The sequence below is a fragment of the Dipteris shenzhenensis genome, chromosome 17 (genome assembly GCF_047967505.1).
Source record: "Dipteris shenzhenensis isolate YYH24624 ecotype China chromosome 17, Dip_SZ_1.0, whole genome shotgun sequence".
NCBI classification, from domain to species: domain Eukaryota; kingdom Viridiplantae; phylum Streptophyta; class Polypodiopsida; order Gleicheniales; family Dipteridaceae; genus Dipteris; species Dipteris shenzhenensis.
In genome coordinates this window covers 18,197,219-18,211,340 of record NC_141612.1, presented here as the reverse complement: position 1 = coordinate 18,211,340, position 14,122 = coordinate 18,197,219, and the positions used below count along the sequence as shown (strand labels likewise).

At 49.0% G+C, this 14,122-nt stretch overlaps 1 protein-coding gene across 1 annotated transcript; it reads right to left on the bottom strand.

Moving 5' to 3' along the window:
- Window positions 1-7,188: 7,188 nt before the first annotated feature.
- LOC147891791 (pentatricopeptide repeat-containing protein At5g16860-like) lies at window positions 7,189-11,516 on the bottom strand. The gene is made up of 2 exons (XM_087388854.1): window positions 11,162-11,516; window positions 7,189-11,014 (listed from the first exon to the last, which is right to left on the bottom strand). Exon 2 carries the CDS (start codon window positions 10,905-10,907, stop codon window positions 7,635-7,637), a length of 3,273 nt encoding a protein of 1,090 aa, XP_087244980.1. The 5' UTR covers window positions 10,908-11,014; window positions 11,162-11,516; the 3' UTR covers window positions 7,189-7,634.
- Between the last annotated feature and the right edge of the window lie 2,606 nt (window positions 11,517-14,122).

Genomic DNA, 14,122 nt, shown 5'->3' with positions numbered 1-14,122 from the left:
GATAAAACTGTTGTATTTCTTCTAGACTCACAAGATTCAAGCTAGCTATCGACAGCTCATCCCTACGGGGCTTGTTGCCATGTTACAACAGAAAAGATGACTATGGACCCTACAACCTAGAGCAGCTGCTCTGTAACTCGGTTACATGCTATATGCCAGCCTCGGAGGACCAATGACCCAAGCCATGACCTGCATAACCGACTCTCATCGTGAGAGCTTGGACAAGAAGACCGATCTCCTCGTAACTCTGCTGTTTGTAGAAGCCATGCAAACGATTGAAGCCGCCTCTTGACACTGTGCCACGTGTAAACCATGAAAACTATGTCTCTCTTGGACCAATCAATAATTGCTCATGTGCCTATTTGCTGGATCATCCAATCATATTCGCCATGCAACGTATCACGAGCCTGTATCTCGAACCTTTGATTAACAAACCATCCCATGAGGGCGTAAAACACAAGCTATACCCAACAACCCTGAGGCACTGCATGTAGTTAATGTGGAAACTGAATGATCCCCTCGATTGGCAGACCCAAGGGAAACCATTGTTTGAGTCGTAGCAAAATAGTCCACTGAACTGTGCTCGGAGATGGAAGACTCCGAAGCAAATAAAGGACTACTTGCTGATGCACGGTCTGTGGGTACTGCGGACGAGGAGAGGAACTGTGAGCAAGCCATGAGAAACTGCTGGTGCTGTACAAGCATATGCTCTTGGTCTCACCTACATTGGACCTCATATACTACCAAGTCAACACGACGTCTGGATCGATGCGCGGCCGCCTCAAGGCGTTCCTGTTCCAACAGAAGCAAGAAACGGTCCAATGTCGTTGCAACTTGCATCCCCCTTCGTCTTCTTGTCCTGCTCCAGAAAAGAGCATATTCTGCTCAAGGAGATGATCTTACTCCCTGAACGCTTCCTTGAGGGCTGCTCTACTAGACGGGTCCATGTGTTGAGATTCAGCATCTCCAGGCGTGGCCAGCCGACCAGCCCCCATGCAGCAAGGGGGGGCCAGAGGGGGTAGGCTGGCCGACCAGCTGGTCGGCCCAGTTGGCCTGACCGACCAGGCTGGTCGGTCCAGCCAAATTGGCCGACTCCCCCCCTTGGCCTGCCCTATAAAAGGGCCTCCTTCCCTTCATTTTATCCATCACTTCTTGCAGCTCCTCAAGGCTCCAGCATACAGCCTGCTCCTGACCATCCCCTCAGAGCCCCCTCTCAGCTGCTCAGTTGGCTGCCCACACTCCCGCAGCAGATCTTGCCTCTTCAGGGCTCTTGCCTCCCCGCTCCAGGCCTCTGCCTCTTCGTTTCAGGCTTCTCCTGCCTCCGTGCTCTCAGGCTTCAGCTTTCTTGTGTTCCCCCCCTTTTCTCTGCTTCAGTTCAGCCTCTCCAGCAGCTCCTGTTTTCTATCTTATTCAAGATATCTTGTATTTCAGTTGCTGCCCTGGTTTAAGGGCTGATTTACAGCAGATCAGTGGTGGTACATTTTGTTATCTCTAGTGTTCTCTGTGTGGCTCTATAATTTCAGTTTGTTTGCATCTTCCGCTGCCATTTTAATATGGTATCAGAGCACCAGGTTACTCTCTGATCTGGGAACTTCTATATTGATGAAGTTGAAGAAGTTTGTCCTCGTCAGCAACTCTCCTTCCCACTGACTACAGAGCTTTCTTCTCCCCTCCCTTCTCCCCTCCCTATATATATATATTTTTTTGGTTTTTTCCCTCCGTACCCTGGGCTATCATTGGTTTTTTCCCTCCGTACCCTGGGCTATCAATAGCAGCCTACTGCTTCATCAAGAGCCTCTCCCCCCCTTCCTTCATCGCGCATCGGGTCGGCTCCCGTCTTCACCCGTACGACTTTATTCAGGGGTTTCTGGCAGAACTTATTGGCTCTTGATCTTTGGGTTCGATTGTTGAGATTGGCCCTGTTCTAGACCTTGATCTTTTCACCAGCCCCGTTCTCTTCAGCCCCTTGTTGCTGTCCATTCCCTGTTTTCAGTTATGGCTGATGAAACAAAGGATTCTACTCCGGATCTTCGCGTATCCCCTATGTCCAGTTTCTTTCAAGAGTCTGACAAGCCTGTACGTATTCCCACTCTTCCTACATTTCCAGATGCTCGGCAGTTAGATGGGACCAATTATTCTCTTTGGAAAATTCAGATGGCGTTTGTATTGGAATCTTATGATCTTGCTGAGTTTGTTGATCCCGGGATCCCTCGTCCGTCACCTGAGGAGGAGCCACATGCTTCTCTTATCTGGGATAAATTGAATGCTCGTGTACGCTCGTTCATCTTTCTCAATTGTCAACCAGGGGTTCTCAATCATATCAAGCATCTTACTTCTGCACGTGCTATTTGGGAATTTCTTGATGGCATGTATCTTCGCGTCACTCCCATGAAACGTATTTCCTTGGAAGTTCAGCTTCGTCGCCTCGATCCAACTACTTCTCCTTCCATACGGGACCACATCAACAAAATGCAGAGCATGCATCAGGACATCCTCCATGCAGGCAAGGCTATCTCCTCCGAAGATATGGCTATTGCTCTCTTATCTCATGTTATTACTGACAGTCGATATGCAGCATTCTATTCTTCTCTTATTACCTCTGGCCGCCTCAGCACCATCACTTGGGAGGAACTTGTCCCCATGATGATGGATCAGGAGGAACATTTCACTAAAACCTCTGATGGTTCTTCTGAGGCTCTTGTGGCCCATCGTCCCAAATCACGATCCAAGAATGCCCCGTCCTCTGCCAATAACTCATCTCCTTCAGATCCCTCCAGTGACCGTCCTGCTCCCAAAGGTAATTGCAATCACTGTGGCACTCCTGGCCATTATTGGCGCAATTGTCCATACCGCAAACACAAACGAGCTGACGCACCTCTGGCCGCTGCGGCTGATGCTTCCCTTACCCCTACTCTTGCATTTGTTCACCTTGAGCTCTTGAATTCGGTCCCCCTTCCTGCAGCAGAGTCATTGGCTCTCCATAGCTCCGATGCTCGTGAATGGATTGTTGATAGTGGGGCCTCTCGGCATATGACCCCCTCCTCCTCACTGCTCCAGGATCTCACTCCTCATTCTGGTCGTGTCTGCATCGGCGATAAGCACTCTATTCCTGTTCATTCAGAGGGCTCTCTTGATATTATTCCTGATGGCAAAGGGGGTAAACACTCTTCTCGTGTTCTTTATGTTCCGTCTCTCGGCTTTCATCTCCTTTCGGTTCATCAGATTTGTCAAAACAATATGAAAGTTGAGTTTGAAGCAGCCTCTGTCACCATCCGCGATCGTGCCACCGGACAGCCGGTTTGGACCGGCCATTCTACTAATGGTATCTTTGATCGGTTCTTGAGTAGTCATGGTGTCAAACGGGAATTTGCCAACACAGGTACCCCTTCTGATAATGGTGTGGTTGAACGTAAACATCGTACCGGTGTTGAAATGGCTCGGACCATGCTCACTCACAGTCAACTCCCTCAATCTCTTTGGGCCGAGGCCATGATGACCGCCATCCATACTCTTAACCGCTCTCCGACATCAGCAGTCCCAGGCATGACCCCTTATCAGGCTTACTATGGATCTAAGCCCGATGTTTCCCATTTTCGAGTATTTGGCTGTGATGCTTATGTTCATATTCCTAAATCTGATCGTGGAAAGCTTGATCCTAAGTCCCACAAGCTCTTGTTCGTAGGCTACAACTCCGTCTCCACTGGCTATCGCCTCTATGATCCTCGCCGCCGCATTATCTCCGTGAGCAGGGATGTTCTTTTCGACGAGCAGGTCCTTCCGACATCCTCCGACTCTCCTCTTGTTCTTGGAGATCCGTCCGATGCCCCGGAGCCCTCTCTCCCTCCACCTGCCTCGTCCCCCGGTACATCACCTCCTATTCTCTCTCCTCCGCCTCCTTCTCCGGCTCCACCCTCGTCTGCTCCTCCTTTGGAACCCCGCTCGGTACGTGTTCCGCGATGGCTCATTGATACTCTCTGCTCCTCCGGTCTTGAGGATCCCTACTCCGAACCACCCCCTGATGATGGGCCTCGTCGCTCTCATCGCCATCTCCCACCGTCCTCTTCTGATCCCCTTCATGTCAATTATGCCCTTATGTCTCGCATCCTCGCCACTCGTGAGCCCACTACCGTTCCTCAGGCTCTGGCCCAGCCTCATTGGAAACAAGCTATGGAAGCGGAAATTCATGCTCTTCTTCGGAACCACACCTGGGACCTTGTCCCTCGTCCCTCACATCGTTCCGTCATTGGTGTCCGGTGGATTTTCAAAACAAAATACGCCTCTGATGGTTCTGTCGACAAGTATAAAGCTCGGCTGGTGGCTAAAGGCTATGCCCAACGACCCGGCATCGACTATGGGGAGACCTTTGCACCTACCGCCCGGATGAGCACCATCCGCACGATCCTCGCTCTTGCCGCCCACCATCAGTGGCCCATCTTTCAAATGGACGTCAAATCTGCATTTTTGAATGGTGATCTTCATGAAGAGGTATATGTGGATCAGCCGCCCGGCTTCATTGATTCTCGTTCTCCTATCATGGTCTGTCGCCTTCGCAAGGCTCTCTACGGTCTCAAGCAAGCTCCTCGGGCCTGGAATCAGCGTATTGATACCTTCTTCTGCCGCCAAGGACTTCTTCGCTCTCTGGCTGATCCCAATCTTTATCTTTTTCATGAAGGACAGCTTCATACCTTCATCATTCTTTATGTGGATGATTTAATCCTCACCGGGAGTCATACCAATCATATCCTTGCCATTAAAGTTGCTCTTCAAACTGAATTTGAGATGACGGATATGGGCCTTCTCCATTTTTTCTTGGGTCTTGAGATTTGGCAGACTAAGAGGGGGTATTTTGTCTCTCAGCAACGCTATGTTCAAGAGCTCCTCGAAACTTTCCACATGGCTGACTGTCGGCCCATCACCTCTCCCATGGATCCCAACGCTAAACTCTCTGCTTCTGGGTCCACTGCTTATCCTGATGCCTCCCTCTACCGCCAGCTTGTTGGATCTCTTCTTTGGCTACTTAACACTCGACTGGATCTCGGCTTCTCTGTCGGCACCCTCAGTACCTTCATGCAAACCCCTTCGCTTTCTCATTGGCAAGCTGCTCGACGTCTCCTCCGCTATCTTCAGGGGACCTCTACTTTCGGGCTCTTTTATGCTGCCGGTGGTTCCTCTCCTTCCCCGCTCACTCTCCGAGGTTGGAGTGACTCCGATTGGGCTGGCGACCCCGATTCTCGCCGCTCTACCACAGGCTATGTTTTCTCCTTTGGCTCTGCGGCTATCTCCTGGTCCAGTAAACGCCAACCCACGGTCGCCCTATCTTCCACCGAGGCTGAGTATCGGGCTATGTGTAGTGCCACCTGTGAGGCTGTGTGGCTTCGGCGCCTTCTTCTCGATTGTGGTTTTCAGCAATCCACTTCTACCACACTTTTTTGTGACAATCAAAGCTGTATTGCCCTTGCTCGCAATCCGGTTTTTCATGCTCGGACAAAACACATTGAAATTCAGTACCACTACACGCGAGAGAAGGTTCTTGACGGTACCATTGTGCTCCTCTTCAGCACCACTTCCGACAACGTCGCCGACATATTTACCAAATCTGTTTCTCCTCCCCTTCTCCAACGTCATACCAGCTCTCTGGGTCTTGTGCCACACCCTGGAGCTGAGAGGGGGTGTTGAGATTCAGCATCTCCAGGCGTGGCCAGCCGACCAACCCCCATGCAGCAAGGGGGGGCCAGAGGGGGTAGGCTGGCCGACCAGCTGGTCGGCCCAGTTGGCCTGACCGACCAGGCTGGTCGGTCCAGCCAAACTGGCCGACTCCCCCCCTTGGCCTGCCCTATAAAAGGGCCTCCTTCCCTTCATTTTATCCATCACTTCTTGCAGCTCCTCAAGGCTCCAGCATACAGCCTGCTCCTGACCATCCCCTCAGAGCCCCCTCTCAGCTGCTCAGTTGGCTGCCCACACTCCCGCAGCAGATCTTGCCTCTTCAGGGCTCTTGCCTCCCCGCTCCAGGCCTCTGCCTCTTCGTTTCAGGCTTCTCCTGCCTCCGTGCTCTCAGGCTTCAGCTTTCTTGTGTTCCCCCCCTTTTCTCTGCTTCAGTTCAGCCTCTCCAGCAGCTCCTGTTTTCTATCTTATTTAAGATATCTTGTATTTCAGTTGCTGCCCTGGTTTAAGGGCTGATTTACAGCAGATCAGTGGTGGTACATTTTGTTATCTCTAGTGTTCTCTGTGTGGCTCTATAATTTCAGTTTGTTTGCATCTTCCGCTGCCATTTTAATACCATGATGGAAGCCTAGTAGGCCCATCAACTGCTGCAAGGATACTGCCAGAGCGGGAAAAATTCCCCCCTAACCTTGCCCCGCAAGGTGTAAACACATACGGGTGAAGACAGGATCCGGCCCAATGCACGATAGAAGGTTGGGAGGGAGAGGCTGATGCAGTATGGCACTACCACTAGTCCAGGGTAGCAACAAAATACAGAATTAGATAATATCCCAGACATGCTCCCTCCTCTGCTAACTGAGTCCCCATAACTAAGCTTTGCTGCCAGGACTCCCTCCAACCTAACTCAGATAAGAAGGAACCATACTGCTCTAATACCGATGTAACATGCGGGGACTAGCTGAGCGGAAACATAGATGAACATACAGGAAAATTCAAGCAGGAGAGACACAAGATTTACCTAACCATAGTGCACTGCTTTATTTATACATGGTTGCGGAACTAGGACACCCATACCTGCGGAACTAGGACACCCAAACCTCGCTCATATGCTGGCTCGGAGCACTGCTGGAGGCTGGGAGCTGAGTCCTGAAATGAGGAAGGCTGAGTGAGTGAAAAGGGGGGCTAAAGGCCCCTTATATAGGGCTGGGAGCCAGCCAACCTTGGGCCAGCACAACCGACTGGCTGGTCGGTTTTGGCCGACCAGGCTGCTGTCCCTTGCCTATAAAACCAGGCCCTTTTGGGCCATTTCAGAAAGGCCTTAGGGCTGCCTATGCAGGGTGCGCCCCTCTTGCCCTCCGAGGAACCATACTGCTCTAATACCGATGTAACATGCGGGGACTAGCTGAGCGGAAACATAGATGAACATACAGGAGAATTCAAGCAGGAGAGACACGAGATTTACCTAACTATAGTGCACTGCTTTATTTATACATGGTTGCCAAATCGGCATACAAACTGTGCTGAGACCACTCCCCTAACTACGACATGCGAGAGATGCAACTATGCTGTGGAACTAGGACACCCAAACCTCGCTCATATGCTGGCTCGGAGCACTGCTGGAGGCTGGGAGCTGAGTCCTGAAATGAGGAAGGCTGAGTGAGTGAAAAGGGGGGCTAAAGGCCCCTTATATAGGGCTGGGAGCCAGCCAACCTTGGGCCAGCACAACCGACTGGCCGGTCAGTTTTGGCCGACCAGGCTGCTGGCCCTTGCCTATAAAACCAGGCCCTTTTGGGCCATTTCAGAAAGGCCTTAGGGCTGCCTATGCAGGGTGCGCCCCTCTTGCCCTCCATACAGTGTGTGCCGCCCTTGGGAACCCTCAAAGCTTGCCAGATATGCTGCGATTTGCTGATTAGGGCAGGCAGTTGTCCCTGCCACCTAGGCTTTACCCTGGTGCATGTCACAAATAGCATCCCTCACAATAAAGTTCGTCCAACTAGTCTGGGAATATATTCAATGGTGTTGTGGCAGTCAAAACAAGCATGAAGGCTTTTAGCAACATGAAGAGTGGTCCAAGGTGGTGTGCTAATCAATGCAAAAGCAATATATACCTTTGTAATACTAGAATATACCCAATCATACAAATTCAGCTTCTCACTGTGACTACAAAGTGAGAATTTTACCTCTACATCATCCAGTCCATGCAGCTTATAACCCTTGTCAGATATGCATGCAGCTGCCTTCATGTCACTAAACAAGCTCTCCAAACTCTCATAAAGCTCCTTTGAGCAAGGGTCAGATCTGTCACCATCAACAAACTCACGCACTTTGCCATAAGTTTCAATGTAGGTGCAGCCAGGTACACGTTTGATGCTTCTTTTACCCATTTCGTTTTCCAGCTTCACTCGCTCCTCCTTCCTGCCAGCTGCTGCATAAATATTCCATAACAGCACATAAACAGACAAGTTCCCTGGTTCTAATTTGAGAGCATACTGCGCTGCATATTCCGCCAGCTCCACATTACCATGAATCCTGCAGGCACCAAGTAAAGCTATCCATACCATAGCATCAGGTTGCATCGGCATTTTGTTGATACACATGACTGCCTCGTTCAAGTGCCCTGCACGACCAAGGAGACCCACCATGCATGCGTAGTGCTCCTTGGCTGCTATCATGCCAAAATCGTGACTTAAGGAATCAAAGCAATGCCAGCCTTCATGTACTAAACCTGCATGGCTGCAGGCAGAGAGAATGTTCGTGAAAGTAACATAGTTTGGCTCAATTCTTTGATGTTTCATACGCTCAAGTAAATAAAGAGCCTCCTTTCCATCCCCATGCATGGCATAACCTGCTATCATTGTAGTCCATGATACTATGTCACGATTGGCCATCATCTCAAAGAAAAACCGTGCATTCTGTATGTCTCCACACTTGGCATACATGTCAACAAGGGCATTTTCCACTGCACAATCCGACTCAAACCCAGTTTTCAATATTTGGGAATGCACCTCTTTGCCATACGTCAACGCTATTGTACTGGCACATGCACTCAGTATGCTTGTGAAGGTCACAACATCTGGCTTGATACCTTCACATTGCATTTGCTTGAATAGTTCAATAGCTTCCCCTCCATGCTCTTGATGGGCATACCCTGCAATCATTGCATTCCACGAGACTAGGTTTGGTTTTACACCTTCCTGTTGCATTTGTGAAAGCAATTGAAGTGCCTTCTCTCCATGTCCATGTTGCATATAGCCTGCAATCAGTGTGTTCCAAGAAATCACATCAGGCCTAACCCCTTCCTGCTGCATTCTTTTAAGGAGTCCAAGAGCCTCCTCAAAGCGCCCATGCTGTGTATGCCCTGCAACCATTGTATTCCAGGAGACACTATTCGCCTTTACACCTGCCAATTCCATTTGTCGAAAACATTTGAGAGCCTCGTCACCAAGCCCAAGACGGGTGAAACCTGAGATCATTGCTGTCCAGGAGATCACATTTGGTTTGATGCCTTCCTGTTGCATCTGTTTGAAAAGCCTAAGGGCCTCTTCAATATGCCCATGCTGAGCATACCCTGTGATCATTGCATTCCAAGTGACCAAATCTGGCTTTATGCCTTCCTCTTGCATTTCCCTAAAGAGTTTGAGAGCATCCTGCACACGGCCATGCTGAGCATGCCCCGAAATCATTGCATTCCAGGACACAGTATTTGGCTTGAAGCCCTCTTGTTGCATTTGCTCAAAGATTTTGAAAGCTGTCACGTTGCATCCATTCTGTGCATGCCCTGCAATGATCGCATTCCAGGAGGTCACATCTGGTTTGACACCTTTGAGTTGCATTTTCCGGAAAAGCTCAAAAGCCTCTTTGGCACGACCACACTGTGAATATCCCGCTATCATGGTAGTCCACAAGATTACATTCGGTTCACACATTCTGTCAAACACACTGTGTGCACCTTCTAGGCTCCCGCATTTGACATACATGTTAACAAGGGCAGCCTCCAAGAATGTGTCACACTCTATCCCACTTTCAATGAGGTATGCATGGACTTGCTTACCCTCTTCAAGAACTTTGAGGCTGGCACAGGCTTTGAGGATGCTTACGATGGTCAATTTGCCTGGTTTTACTTCAGTCTTTTGCATCTCATAAAACAGTTTCAAAGCTTCATCAGTATGCCCATGCTGTACGCACCCTGCAATAATTGCATTCCATGAGGCCACATCGGGCTTGACACCTTTCAGTTGCATTTGCTGAAAAAGTTGGAAGGCTTCCTTGACATGGCCACACTGCATATAGCCTGCGATCATGGCAGTCCATGACACTACATCTGGCTCAGACATTTTGTCAAACACACTGTGCGCACCATCTAAGCTCCTACATTTGACATACATGTTCACAAGGGCAGCGTCCAAGAAGGAACAGGACCTGATCCCACTTTCAAGAATATAAGCGTGAACAAACTTTCCTTGTTCAAGATCTTTAAGATTGGCACAGACTTTCAGAACGTTTAAGATCGTCAATTTGTCCGGTTTTACTTCAGTCTTTTGCATCTCGTGAAAGAGTTTTAAAGCGTCATCATCATGCCCTTGCTGTACATACCCTGCAATGATTACATTCCAGGATGCCACATCTGGCTTGACACCTTTTAGTTGCATCTGCAGAAAAAGTTCAATAGACTCCTTGACGTGGCCACACTGTGCATATCCTGCTACCAAGGGAGTCCAGGAGACTACACTTGGTTCAGATATTTCAATGACCGCACGTGCACTTTCTAGGCTCCCACATTTAACATACATGTTGACAAGGGCAGCCTCCACAAATGCATCGGCATCAATCCCTCTTTCAGTAAGATATGCATGGATTTTTTCACCTTCTTCGAGAATTGCGATGCTGGCACAAGCTTTGAGGATGCTTGTGATGGTGAATTTGTCAGGTTGTGCTTCAGTTTCTCGCATCACGTAGAACAGCTTTAAGGCTTCACTAGCCTGCCCATGTTCACAGTATGCTGCGATCATAGCATTCCAATAGAAGCGATTTTCTGTGGGCATTTGGTCAAACACGTGACGTGCATTCATCAAATTCCCACATTTGGCATACATTCTGATGAGGTTGGTCCCAATGAAGGTGTCTTGCTCAAGTCCGCTTCTAACTATGTCAGCATGCAGCCGTGTGCCCTCATTCCACGCTTTGAACTTAATGCACCGCTCTAAGAGGTACCGATAAAAGTGGTTATTGATGCCGTGTCTGTCCATGGCGTCGAGAATGTCCAGGGCCTCTGTCAAAAGTTCCCTCTTGCCATACAACTAGATTTTCCATCCAAACAGCCCTGGTCTCTGAAGTCCGGGTAGTTCGAATTAACCTGCATACGTCAACAAGGGCCTCTAAGGAGGAAAGATCTTGAAGACTAGAACCTACGAGTATCTACTACGATATACTTGCCAGCTTTTGTGAAAACTAGCCTACTATAAGTTAAGGGCAGAGACATCAACGAGAAAGAATTACAGACCTTCATAGCCCGGTGTCCTGCCAGATCGAAGGATCTGCGAACACTAACTTCGTAGCTAGGCGCAAGGCGAAGCAGCCAAATTTTCGGCAGCCTCACCGGACATGTGCAATTTTGTAGTGGCAACTGATAGAGCAACGAGGTTTCCAGCAAGTGTAACTGTTGAAACGAGAGGCAGCTGGAGCAAAAGCTCCAAACGAGAGAAACCCATGTAGAAAAAAGGATTGGAAAGAAACCCAAAATGGGAATTTAGCGCCCCTTCCCTGGAATGTAAAGATGGGAGCTCGCAATGAGGAGAAGACTGGCGTGAACGAACTCATGGAGCTCTGCATTACCGCATCCAGCATGTCACCTGAAAAACCAGGCGATCGCCCCCTGGACGCAGAACCCCTCACCAGTTTCCGAGCGGTTACGTTGCTGGCACATCACTGTGACTCTCAACAAATAGGGGAGCACTATTACGAGGGGGATCGATCGATAGGTCGACAGCCGGTTTTGCCAGATTCCGAATTGTTGTTGCTAATAGGCGAGCAGAGGTGCCACATTCCTTTCTCGCCAGTTTTGGCCACCTCGAATGTCATATCGGGTTGATTTATCTGGTCCTCATAGGATAGGGTTTCACCCACGAAGCCGCCATATAATTCTTGCATGTACATAGCATGGATGATAGCATCCAACCAAGTAAACTACTCGTCATCTATCCACTAGGCCCTCCTTTGTTAAGCTAGGTCACGCTCATGAACAAAATGGAAAGTGGAAGGAGAGAAAACACCACCGCCATTGTCAAAGAACTTCACTAAATGTGCAATAATCTTGGTTGGCAATTCACTTACCATGTATGGTATGTGACTAGACTGGCGAACAACAGAGAATGTGAAGAGCATCAAGCCAAGATAACCTGGAGAAGATGAAGAGAAGGGAGGCAGAGACAATACTGACATGCTAATAGACAAAACATATGGAACCTAAGCTAACACCAGCCCCCTAGCAGAGCCAACAAGTTTTTGGGATAGAAAGGCACCCTCTTCTTGAGGTCCCCTATGTTGTAGAGAGTTTATAACTCTAGTCCTTAGTTGATTTCCCCAGCCACCATGACCTCATAGCTCACCACCTAGTAATGTGGCATTGCAAATTACTTTACATAGTATACTGCCCAACATACCCTCGAATTCCAAAGTGCTTGCTTACGCTATTAAAGATGGTAAGAACACCCCAAGGATCATTAGCTTGATTTTCTTATTCACTGTCCAATTTGGTGCATCCATAAAAGTTAGCTATCTAATCTCGTTGAAAATTCTTGCAAACATATCAAGCTCTTTTTCTCTTCTACTTACTTGAAGAGTTGGAATTTTATAATGCGTTTACAATGGCTTCTTTAGTTGATGTTGGCATTGATGATATTGTTTCTAACATTTTAGGAGAAAGAGGGAAGGGGGAGAGGGGAGAAGAGAGGGGAGAAGGGAGGGAGTAGGAGAAGGAGAAGGGAACAGGAGAATGAAAGGGGATGGAGTGGCAAACACAAGGGCACTACAATGGAGACAACAGAACACCCAAAACACTCTCTTGGAAGAGAAGAGGGAGCTTGTATTCAAACTTGTGCAAACAACAATGAAGACCAAAGTCAACACTTTGGCCTTTTATACATGTCACCTTTTGAAGGGAGGGCCAACCCTTTTCCTTTTAGCACTCTCCCTCTCTTTACAATAAAAGGCTCTTGGGCCCGTGGGGTGCCAAGGCATATTGCTATTCTTTCCATCTCTCCCTACTTAGTTGAAATAGCCCTTGTGTTAACCATATAAGAGCACTTGGGACAAGCCTGGGGTTAGGAGGTGTTCCTAACCGGCTCCCATATAGCGCTTGTGTTAGTCTCGTGCCTCCAAGTCTTAGGTTATCTGGGGCTCAAACTCCCTGAGTGCCCTCATGCCTTAAGCCATTCGTGGTTCAAACCCCATTCACGAGGCTCAAAACTTGGAGTAGCAAGGCTTAACTTCGGCGAGACACTTAACAGCAGCTTGCAACTGGAACATATGCATAGTGGTTCAGCTGTCGTGGAGTGAGGCGAGTGAGGTACAAGCAATACTTTCAAAAATGGGTGGCGTGCATATCCTCGTACGTGCGGATGTGATGTCCATGGAGATTAGGGACGCGGAGGTATAGGCAAGGGTCTTGGAATTGCGTAGGACCGACGTCGGGATTGAAGACAATCTATTGTGTCAGATTGTGCAAGCGATCATCGATGGGGCGACTGTGCGCGGGCAGATCGCGGAGGAGTAAGAGGAGGAGGTAGTTGAAGTGGACCGCTGCTACGACGGCTCGATCGGGAAGTGAGCCATACATGTTGTTAAATGACTAGAGGGGGATGCAAAATCCCTCTTGAGTCATCTCTTTGGGGAAGTTGTACTTTGGAAGTTGTACAACATATTGGGTTCCTTTTACTGGAGTTCTCTGAATTTGTCGAAGTCCATCGCCATTCCATGGGCATATACAGGGGGTGGATTTGGCGATTGACATGGGCACTGTAGTAGTATCGCCAAAATTTCTCCAACTTCAAGAAGGGGAGACGCCATCATGGCTACAAATCCGCATCTGCATCAGTCGTTGGGAGTGGAGCATCGAGGGCAAATTGTATCCTCCTCTTGTGCGCTTTGGATGTGCGCGTCACCAATCGTCGAAGGACTGGGTGATGAATTGTGTGAGGGGGCGCACCTCTAGGATTTCATATAGATGGAGGTGGGAGCCCTCGAGTTGGCTTTTCCAATGATGCATAAGCGCACTGTCTGGCAGCTCTTGAAATGGCTGCAAGTTGGGGCGCCATTGGACATCTTTAGGGGGGGAGGCAAGAGGAGCTAGCGGAGCCTCTTCATCTGCAATGGGCATGGATTCTAGCTCTACTGTGCCTGTTGGCGTTGTCTCTTCGGCTACTTGGACAAAATTGGCTTCTTTGAGCAATGTATTGAAGGCCTC